General features: G+C 35.7%; 1 protein-coding gene across 4 annotated transcripts in view; it reads left to right on the top strand.

Moving 5' to 3' along the window:
- The window catches only part of LOC115881786 (mitochondrial dicarboxylate carrier), an 81047-nt gene that overhangs the window by 29516 nt on the left and 39358 nt on the right, over nucleotides 1–12173 (top strand). For all 4 annotated transcript variants that reach the window (XM_030899440.1, XM_030899439.1, XM_030899441.1 and 1 more), the window contains exon 6: nucleotides 5295–5398. In XM_030899440.1, the coding sequence (XP_030755300.1) occupies nucleotides 5295–5398 (104 nt within the window). The remainder of the gene's footprint in view (nucleotides 1–5294; nucleotides 5399–12173) is intronic.

Genomic DNA, 12173 nt, shown 5'->3' with positions numbered 1-12173 from the left:
AAAACGACCTTTTTTTGTTGCTTTTTCATTGCCTAATTTGTTCAGCTTCTCTAGGCATTCTTTGACCAACTTCGAATTGATGGTTACTGAGTTGATCGCGGTTAGTGCTACTTGACTATCGGATAAGATGGATATTTCCTGTTTTTGATACTTCCTATCTAAGATAAATTTTACGCATCTTTCGATAACGTAGATTTCTGCCTGAAAGATGCTGGGGTAGGTGCCTATTGGTTAGGAGTATTTAGTTTTCTACCCAAATATTCCTATCCCTATTTTGGTTTTGGAAGCATCAGTATACCACGTTATGGTATAGTCTATTTATATGCCGAGCAAACGTTTCTCTCTTCCAATCCTTTTTATTGCTCAATACTACATTGACGTGTTTCTCAAAGTTGTAGGTACATCCTTGGTATGTCATCCACTGGGAGGAGTGAAATTTTCTTTTTGAGGGTGTTTCAGGCCCCTATATAACCTGACAATTCTCCCAGTACTGTTTCCGGTAACGACCATTCTAATCATTGTCGCATTGGCATATCTGCGACAATGTGCAATGGTGTGACATTGTGCCTCTAGTAAAAATTTATTAAAAAATACAAGACTTGTAAAAGTATTCCATCAAGACGAAGACCAAGATTGGACCCAGCAAGACCAGGACCTAGGTCTTGTATTTGCTCATTGCTTATTTTCCCTTCCCAATATTCATTTCCAAGTATATGTAGATTTATATATTTTTTCTCTAATATTAGTGCTGTATTTCGTTCAAATGATGCAGTAGTATATAAATATGATAATAACGACTCTTTGTATTTCACTGAATATAAAATCATGAAATACAACTATTAGTACAAGATCCGACTGCATGATAATTACGCTTATCGTATTCTTAATCAAAACCTAATTTTTACGTATATTTATGAATAGGAAAATACAGTTTTCACAGGGTGCCTATCAAAAACTTGCCGCAAATAGGGGTTGCCACGGTTCAAAGTTTTTCCTACGAGCCCGGCAACAGTGCGTCGGGCAACTGTAACTCCTATAATAAAAAACTTAGGAATTTTGTATATATGTTTTGGATTGGACTAACAATTGTAATATATTATTAGTATAGTTTTGATTTCAGAACATTTTTTAGTACATTTTTTGTATTTTTAATAATTTTTTAAAAAATGTTATTAAATGATATTAATATCGCCAAAACTATCGAAACATATTTAATAATATCTCAGAATTATGTAAAGTGATCAGAAAGGAAGCCAAAAATGCAATAATATACAGGGCTAATGAGAGGTTAATATACAAGTACTTTTATGTTCCATTTAAAAAAGTCACACTTTTTTGAGCCACCTTACCGTGCCACCTTACCATACTGTTGCGGACCCGTGTGAACTCGGCCTAAGCCCCTCGAATTCGGCCCCCCAAGTCACTCGGCTATGACTAATACGCCCGGCGCCGCCGCCGTTCGAGAAGTTCCGCTCGCCAAACGTGAAGAAGCTGACAAAATCCTTCGAGAAGTGAAAGAAGAGGGTGTCATCAAACCATCTAACAGCCCGTGGACATCGCCGGTAGTACTAGTAAAGAAGAAGGACGGTACCACCAGGTTCTGTGTTGATTATCGGCAGCTCAATAATGTTACCAAAAAGGATAGCTATCCCCTGCCGAGAATAGACGATACTCTAGACACGCTGGCGGGATCGACAATATTCTCTACCTTAGATCTGAAGAGTGGATATTGGCTGAAAGACTAATGGAGTCTGTGTTAAAGGGACTGTCCTGGACTACCTGTTTAGTGTACCTGGATGACATTATAGTGGTTGGGAAATCCTTTGACGATCATCTTAAGAATAAGAAGTTTTCAAGCGACTAGCGAGCTCTGGTTTGAAACTTAGCCTTAAGAAATGTCAACATATGTCAAGAAAAGGTACACTACTTGGGCCATGTAGTCTCTTCCCAGGGAGTTGCGGTAGATCCACGGAAGACCAAGACAGTGGAAGAGTGGCCAATACCCAAAGACAAACATGACCTCAGACGCTTTTTGGGGCCATATATACTATCGCACATACTATCGTCGCTATGTACAGGGTTTCGCCACGATCGCTAAACCATTGACCAGACTTACCGAAGGCGAGAGGCGTTTCTCCTGGGACTCAGATTCTAACGAGGCGTTCCGAAGATTGAAGAAGGCCCTGACTAATGCGCCCATACTTAGCTACCCTCTTGGCAACGGAAACTTTATCTTGGATACCGACGCTACTAATGTTGGATTAGGCGCTGTTTTGTCTCAGATTCAGGATGGTCAAGAAAAAGTAATTGGATATTTCAGTAAGACCTTGTCAAAACCGGAAAGGAACTACTGTGTGACCAGACGGGAATTACTAGCAGTAGTTAAAGCAGTGGAACACTTCTACAAGTATCTCTATGGAAGAAAGTTCTTGTTAAGAACAGACCATGCTGCTTTGAAATGGCTGTTGCAGTTTAAGAATCCTGAAGGGCAGGTAGCTAGATGGATCGAACGATTACAAGAATTTGACTCGACACAGAACATCGAGCTGGGGCAATCCATCAAAATACCGACGCACTTTCCAGAAGACCTTGCGCTAAAGACTGTAAGCATTGTTTCAGAGATATTCTAAGAAAGAAGCAAAACTCCTAAGAACAACTGTGGTTAATGATACTTGGTAACCCGAAGATCTTGCAAATGACCAAACCAGTGACCCAGAATTAGGTTTAGTAATTAACTGGTAAAACGCAAACCAAAGACCAACGTGGGAGGAAGTTTGCAGATATTCGCCTAACGTGAAGTCGTACTGGGCCCAGTGGAATTCCTTGGCAATAGATAACGGCTTACTTCGCCGTGTGATCGAGAGACCGGAGGGACAAGAAGAGAGAAGGCAGATCGTCATTCCAAAGAAGAGGGTCCCGGAAGTCTTGGAGGAAGTTCACAATGGAACCAGCGAATGGACATCTTGGTGTCACCAAGACTCTTGGCAAGCTGCGTGAACGGTTCTATTGGGTGAACTGCAAAGAAGATGTGAGGGCTTGGTGCAAGAAATCTGACGTTTGCGCCGCCATCAATGGACCACAAAAGCGTGGTAAAGCCTCTATGCGCCAGTAAAATGTAGGCAGTCCCTTCGAACGAACAGCGATCGACGTGGCTGGTCCTTTCCCGAAGACGAACGATGGCAACAAATACATTGCGGTAGTGATGGATTACTTCAGCAAATGGGTCAATTTGGGTTCGATTTGGGAAAATGTCGACTACGCGTTGCCAAATCAAGAAGCGTCCACCATTGCTGATGCACTTGTTAAAGAATGGATCTGCAGGTTTGGTGTTCCCATGGAGCTTCAATCTGATCAGGGAAGAAACTTCGAGTCCAATCTTTTCCAAGGCGTCCGTGAAGTCCTTAATATCCGCAAGACTAGGACGATGGCCCTACATCCACAATCCGATGGAATGGTTGAACGCATGAACAGAACCATCAACCGTTATTTGGCCAACTTAGTCTCTGACCACCAAAGAGATTGGGACCAATGACCTCTAAATAAAGTTTAAATTTAATTTGTGTTAAATTTATTTCGATGTCATTGATTGGGACAAATTTCTTTACCTGTTCCTGTTGACCTACCGTTCATCCGTCCAAGAATGCACAGGGCAAACTCCAGTCAGCATCGTTATGGAACGGGAAGTGCGCCTACATTTATTACAGTTTGGTTGCCGACCGGGAGAAGAAGTCGCTGGATAAGATTATGTCCACACACTACGTCAAAGGATGGACGACATCCATCAGCGAGTGCGCCTAAATATTCAAAGCGCTAGTGACCGAACGAAGGAACACTACGACATTCAAGCTGAGCATGGAGGATACCAACCAGGGAAGTTGGTGTGGCTATACAATCCGCAGAGATGTCGTGGGTTATCTCCGAAGCTGCCATCCTCGTGGGAAGGGCCATATCCGACGTCATTAATTATATCCAAGGCATGGATATAATTAATGACGTCGTATACCGTATTAGAAAATTGCCTAAAGGAAAACCCAGGGTAGTCCATTTCAACCTTTTAAGCCCCTACCAAGCGTGAAATAGAAGATCGTGCTGAGACCGTGAGAACTGATTCCGAGATGTCCTTTGCCGACTTCATGGCCCGATATAACATCAGTGAGAAGGCTCGCTATAGTGTGACCAAAGAAGAGACCTCCTTTCCGTGTCTTCTGATTATTCGCTCGCTCACTGTGTGGCTCGATATTTGCGAATGTCCAGAGGAATCGCTGCGACGTTTAATAAGAAGTTTGGGCGTGTCGGGGAACTACGCCGACAGGATCCAGAGGTTGGAAGCGTCTTGAGGCTAACCGACAATGCACAGGGTCAAGCAAGATACATATCTTCTACCTGATCACCAAGGAATGGTCGCCGAGTAAGCCGACTTATCTCAATCTATGGAAGACCCTGATTGAACTGAGAGAAGCCCTGCTAAACATTACACGATTAGCCATTCCAAAGCTGGCGTGTGGACTCGATGGTTTGAGTTGGCGTACAATCCGGAACATGATTGAAGTCTTGTTTAGATTTACGGGAATCTAGATCCTCGTTTGCTGCTACAACCCAAAGCTGAGATCGGGCGAGAAAACTGTAGACTGCTATTTCTACCAGACTTCTCAATGTACCAGGGGCCAGCTTTGCAAATACCTTCATTCACCGTCTCATCATTCACATCTCGGGCCGAGCATGTATCTAAGAAGGGGGCAGTGTTGCGGACCCGTGTGAACTCGACCTAAGCCTGGCCACTCGGCTATAACTAATACGCCAGGCGCCATTCGAGAACGAATAGAAGCTGGTGAGAGAAAGAACGCGGCTAGGAAAATTCGAGTCAAATCTGGATCGTTTGTTTCTCTCATATATAAGCCGACGCCTGCGGCCTGAAGAGGACAGACGTAACCGGTCGACGCGTACAGTTACAGTTGCCGCGCTATATTAAAAAAAATCCTTTTAGATAAATTGTAAATAAGTTATAAATAGTTCTTTAAGTAGTTTTTATCGTTATTGTTTTTATTACAGTGTAAAATAAATTGTGTTTAACTAAATTGTGACTTTCTATCCACACGGAACCGATGAAAAACGTAACAATACGATGGGCGTATTAATCATGCAGCCGGATTTTAGACTATATGTTACAGGAGGTCTTAATCAAATTTGACTGGTGACAAGTACAAGCAACAATCGAAGCATTTAAAACTACAAACCCTTTTTACTTAATTGCATTTTACTAACTGGCGATTCAAATTATTTGAATATATTTCTAGGCACTTGTCGCATTATTTTTGACCCAACCAATTGATGTTGTAAAAACTAGAATGATGAGCTCAAAACCAGGAGATTTGCAGAAAGGACTTTGGAGCTGCATACGGTATTTCTTTTTGAGATTTATATTAAATATTTTACACACATTACATGTTACTATTTTTATTGGCCAATTTAACGATTTTGTCAAAAATGTTTTAAGAAAACGATTAAATAACCATCTTGGTCTAAAAATATAAGAATTAATAGAAAAATATACAAGTATTTATTAAAAAAATTTAAAGTTTCGATTACAAATACAAATTTTTTATGGAGTTTGATAAGTAATTTTTAGATATAAATATTTAAAAAAAAGTTACTTTTTCTCAGTGAGTGTCCTTCTATAGGGGTGTAATAATAGATTAGTATAAAAATATTTAACTTTACTCACTTAATTCCAGTTTGAATTTTAAAATCGCGTTCATTGCCAGAAATGGTTATAACACATATAAAACGACAAAGAAATATAAATTACTATCATTGTGTTAAACTTGTTTTAAAATAACTTGATTCTATTTGTGTTCCTTTGAAATCTAGCCAACAAAATTTGTTAAAAAAGATTACTTAGCTTTACATTCAAGCAAAATGCATACATCTCAAAACTAAACGTTCGGGTATAAAACTATATAGATAGAGTGCATACAGGAAAATTGGTCAGTTATTTACAGAAAGTTTTTTTTTTGAAAAAAAAAAGATTCTGTAGCGGTTTACTGCAAAACTGTTAACTCGGCGATACATACCTACAGTTTCCCATAGAAAGTCAGACCCTATCATACACATAGGTACAGTAGTTCGACCTTAATCTTCATTTATCTTGTTTTCCCTGCTATAGAATTACATAATTCCGAATTGCTATTGTGAAACAATATTAAGAAACGAGATTCCTGCTATAGTAGGAATCTATACTAGACTGGCACACATGCCGTTCGTATTTACATTTTGTCTCTAGTTTAGGCAGCCCCGTTATTGATATACAGGGTTCGCCAATAGTAAGTACGTCGGGCATCTCTGTAGCTCCTAAAATAAAAAAAAAAATCTTGGTAATTTTGTTTAAGTGCAGACTTAAAGTATGTACTAAGATTATATTTCAGGAAAATATTTTAATTTCTGTATATTAATTAATTAATTTCTTAGTTCATAGATTAGATTCTGACTCGGTTGGCTAGATCTTACCACGCCCACTCGTTTCCCACTGAGCGAGTATATAAACCATAGACTTAAAATAAAATATAGACTACACTATTTACATCTCAACGCGGACAAACAACCTTTTTTGTACACATGTTTACTTCTGGGTACAGTCGACCGAGCCTTCCTCATCCAGCCTATGTTGTCACGTCTTTAATATTATCAATATTTTTTTTCTTGTTATACACATATATTGAGATATTAATACTATAGTTTAATAAAGTAGGTTTTAATATTCCATAGATGTATTAAATAGTCTTTATACTACTAAATTATAAGTCGGATACTGTTTAATAAGGATAAGTTCTTTACAATATGACAACACCGATTAGAGGCGAGGGAGCCTATTCATTCATTTATTACCTTGTAGTACGTGTCGCACGTGTGCGGTAAAGCTTTGTTGCCGCTATCTCCCCGGCTGTATTAACGCATTCTCTTAGCTTGTAGTCCTTAAGTGTTTATTTTATTGACTTTTTCTGTTCAGGAACTATAAAATATGGTTCGCCAGTGCCAAATTTGCAAGAAATTTGACTTAAATAATCCATTTAAGTCTTGAAACGACTTTGGACCGGTAGGCAACTCTCAATTTACCCATTGGCAGTCAGTGGCGTTGTTGTAGAAAGGCGCTTATTTAGATAATATTTTAGTAAAATGTAAAATCTGAATTTTTTCTTTTACATTACATTATTTACTTACTTACATTGTAACAAAATCATAATTATAACCCTGTTAAAATTAATAATGTTTTTATTAAAAATATATTCCGGTTTATTCTAAAATTATCTTCAGAATCTAAAATAACGTACAAGAATTTTAAAATGATATTACATTATGAAACAATATTTTTTAATATACCGGGTCGTCTCAAAAGTGGCTCAACCCTATAACTTTTTTTTTTTTCAGATAAAAACAGATTTGTATGTTAGTAGGTATATGACATAAATTAGGATTTATTGACGTATTCAATTGTTTTGGTCTCTTCCTGTTTCACCGAAATGATTACATCTTTTGATTTTTAAAGGCACCCTCGGTATATTGCTACTTTATTCGATAAAAAATGACACTCTGAATAGAATGACATATCATATGTCAACTTTTGACATTGTGGCTTAAAAACATATCCTATTTTAAATTTCAATCCAGTTTTTTTCAATCCACTAAGTTTTAATCAAGGAGCCTTTGGAAAATAGTTTTGATCGTCTAATAGGTTTCGTGTCTTGTCTAGGCCGGTTAAAAGATGTACAAATCGTATTTTTAATCATACATATGTCAATTTTTTCAAATGAAACAAGGGTGACTCATTAGCATATTTGGAAAAGCATTTTTATGAATATATTGATACCACACACTTGGTATTTCGAGTCAAATTGTCGTTATGAACCGCGTGTTACAATTACAATTAAATCATATGCGAAAATGTCAAAAGTTGACATATGATATGTCATTGTATTTAGAGTGTCATTTTCTATCGAATAAAGTGGAAATATACCGAGGGTGCCGTTTAAAAATTAAAATTTATAGTCATTTCCGGTGAAACAGGAAGTGACCAAAAACAATTGAATGCGTCAATCAATCCTAATTTATTTCATATACTAACATACTAAATCTTGTTTTTTTTATTTGAAAATATAAAAAAATTATGGGGATGGGCCACTTTTGGGACGCACCCGGTATAATAAAGACAGTACCGAGTTAAATAAATGTAGTTTTTATTTTATCCACTTCCTATCACCTTCCTTGCTTTAATGGAACAGATTTATGTTTTCTCTAATTTACATAATAAGACATCACTTAACCAGAAAAAAAATTACAACAATCATATTTTTTTTCTCTCCCTGTTGCCGATTCTATTATATCTGTGGAATAGATCCTGTTTTGATTAATATTAGGGGTTGTAAATGTTTGACTAAAATTAATAATTTATTATTAATTTCAAAAATTACCTAATTTCGATGATAAAATTTCTTCTATAACGTGTATTTTATTATTTTTATCCTTTTTGGACTCTAAATTGTTTTTTCTAAACTTTTATTTAAAAAATCTTAATAAAATATAAAAAAGTTTAAATACGATATATTTTTAATTTAATTATAGCTTCATTAAAATAAAAAAATTACCCGGCTATGATACGGAGAGTTCAGGTGTACTTGAGAAACGAAAGACAGTGTTGTGTTTCTCGGCAGAGTCGTCAGGGAACGACCGTTACGACAGAGACAACCTATCTATCGCTCGTGTCGCACTCGTTATAACCTAAAACAATAACACAACAATAACAAGACAGTGTCTGACCGCATGTTCCAGCTATTTATGAATGAGATGCTCAGTCTATATTTTATTTTAAGTCTATGATATAAACGCTCAAATTGTAGATGTTAGTTTAGTTCACGTTTAGTTTTAATCAGCTGCTGATGATGCTAACATGGAACATGGTTAGTTACTTTTCTATAGGAGATAGGCAAAAACTAATATCGGTGTCTGGAGCACAATTTTCATCAAAGACATAATGGTGAAAACCGCACATCGATATCTGTTACTGTTTCTGAGTTACGGGGTGTTTTTCGAAAATATGCATTTTTAAAAAATCGCTGTAACTTTTTTGCTATTAAAAATTTTGTATTTTTGTGAAAACATTTCCAAAGCACCTTTTTACGTAGAATTTAATGGTTTAAGTATAATTTTTTTTAAAATTAATAATTTAAGAGTTATCAACAGAAAAATTGATTTTTTATTTGGGACACCCACTATATTTTTAATTAACTGAAAAGAATTTAAAATTACCTTTCCAAAAATATAGCACACTTGATACTTTGTGTGCTATGATGCCCTTCGAAATACAGAATTTTTAATAGTTCGCCACTTTTAACTAGAAGGCTTTGCACCCCTTATTGATGATATGCCCTTAATGGAACTGGAAAACATATTTTTCCAGCAAGACGACGCACCGCCTCTGAACGCTGAAGTTATCAGCAAATTTTTGCAGCCAATTTCAAGAATAATTGAATAGTTAACCAAGATCCCAGCCGTTGACCGTCAAGGCCGCCTGACTTAGTGCCCATGGATCTAATCTTATGGATATATTTGCGGAAGAATAAAGGCTCCTTATTCTTTCGTATAATCTAGACAAGAATTAGAAATACTTAGCAGTTATGAGAGGGTATCTTTCACCCCCACTGAGTTAATGAATTCCGCGAGAAATGTTTAAAAACTGCCCCGTCTGTCCATAACAAGACGGTTGATATGTCGAACACCTGTAGCAAAATCTCATGTCTTGGTTTGCTATTTATTTTTATTGTTATTAGATATAGTTTAAATGTGTTGATGTTTTTTAAATATATTTTAAATTGTTATAAAATTCTGCATCTCTCATAGCAAATATTATTTTCGTTTTAATTGCTGCTTACAGCTAGAATTTTTTTGCATTACAGCCGGTGCCGTTCAAAGCCTACTTATTTAATGCCGGCGAATTTTTATTTACTCTATATCTCGAAGAGGAATCGAGCAAAATATCAGGTGTGTTATATTTTTGGAAAGGTAATTTTAAATTCTTTTCAATAAATTAAAAATATACAGGGTGTCCCATATAAAAATCAAATTTTCTGTTGATAATTTTAAATTATTAATTTTAAAAAATTATACTTAAACCATTAAATCTACGTAAAATGTGCTTTGGAAATGTTTTCATAAAATACAAAATTTTCCATAGTAAAAAAGTTACAGCGATTTGTTAAAATGCATATTTTTGAAAAACACCCCGTAACTCCGAAACGGCAACAGATATCGATATGCGGTTTTTCACCATCATGTTTTTTGACAAAAATTGAGCCCAGACACGATATTAGTTTTGTCTCCTATAGAAAAGGTGTTTCCATTGAAAAGCGTCGAATTTGACCACCCCTGTACAGTGTGGTCGAAATTGGTCTGTTTCAACAGAGAAAACCTATTTCCTAACTAGATAGAGCAAAACCGACATAGATGTCATGGGCTCGATTTCTGGGACACGTTTAATGGCGTAAACCGCCTGTTGATATTTTCACTGCCAACTGAGGTACGGGATCTTTTTGATTTTTTTACAATTTGGAAAATGGCCCATAACTTTTGTATTTCGCGGAAGAATACAATTCTGTAAAAACGTTCTTTAGTCACTTTTTCAAGCACAATCCAGTGGCGTAGTCATTTTTTTTCTACGCTTGCTCTTTTTGTCAGAAAAAAATTTAAGTAATTTTTTAAATGAAAATCATAGTTGGCTATGAACTTAAAAAAATGCTGGCGTTTAACTCTTTCCAACCATATAAAATTATGGATATCTATTTCTAGGAATGAGAAAAATATTAGGTTTTTTATATTTATATCGAAGCGGGCCTTGATTTTGTGTTGAACTATTTGCCTAATTATTTTTTATCACAATTTAATATTTATATTATTATTTATCTGCATAATTAAAAACTTTTGAAAAGGTAAATTCTATATTAGTATTAGCGATTACAATTGAAATACGATTAGTAAACAAAGGACAAAACTAAAAAAAAAAGAATTTTTGAGTGACGAATATAACTTTCTAAAAAAATCACCAAAAATGTTCAAACTAAGCACCTTCTTGTTGAATACACAATAAACATCTTTTTTCGCACAGAGTTGTTGAGTTGTGAATTTTCCCCATAAAAAAGTCGAAAAGAGTTAAAGCACAGGACCTCTAGCAGGTTAATATATGGACCCCTTGTTCCAATCCAATTCTCTCTAAATTCTCCATTTAATAGTTCAGTTCAGTTGGTTGATTTACCTTTTCAAAAGTCTCTAATTATGCAGATAAATTATAATATAGAATATTAAATTGTGATAAAAAATAATTAGGCAACTAGGTCAATACCAAATCAAGGCCCGCTTCGATACAAAGATAAAAAAAAACTAACATTTCTCTCATTCTTAGAAATAAATACACATAACTTTATATCGTTGGAAAAGGTTAAACGCTAGCATTTTTTTAAGTTCATAGCCAACTATTATTTCCATTTAAAAAATTATATTTTTTATTATTTCTGACAAAAAGAGCAAATATAGAAAAAAGCTGACTACGCCACTGGATTGTGCTTAAAAAGTGCCTGAAGAACGTTTTTACAGAATTGTATTATTCCGCGAAATACAAAAGTTATTGGCAATTTTCCAAATGGCAAAAAATTCAAAAAGACCCCGTATCTCGGTTGGCAGTGAAAATATCAACAGGCGGTTTACGCCATTAAACGTGTCTCAGAAATCGAGCCCATGATATCTATATGTCGGTTTTGTTCTTATCTAGTCAGGAAATAAATTTTCTCTGTTAAAACCGACCAATTTCGACCACCCTGTACTTGTCGGGTTTTGCATTTAGACGCCTGATATGATCTGGCTTGCCTATGAGCTTCTCAAAAATATATAACACTCTATATTTATTTTCACTATATACTGCATTATTTAAAATATGAATTTTCTTATAGATAATAAGAAATGGTATTTAGGTTGACAACAAAATGGGATAGGTTTGTGCAAACCGCATCCTTCTATCTTCACTAATAACGGAGATGCCGTATGATTTAATCTAAAATGAGACAACATTCATCGTACATATTTATGTATTTAGTCATATTTATATGCTAGATATGTTATGCTACATAAAAATTAGC

Source organism: Sitophilus oryzae, unplaced genomic scaffold, assembly GCF_002938485.1.
Source record: "Sitophilus oryzae breed Bouriz unplaced genomic scaffold, Soryzae_2.0 scaffold_1740_pilon_pilon, whole genome shotgun sequence".
In the NCBI taxonomy this organism is placed as follows: Eukaryota; Metazoa; Arthropoda; class Insecta; order Coleoptera; family Curculionidae; genus Sitophilus; species Sitophilus oryzae.
Note: the sequence above shows the minus strand (reverse complement) of the source record. Positions and strands in the feature narration are given on the sequence as shown.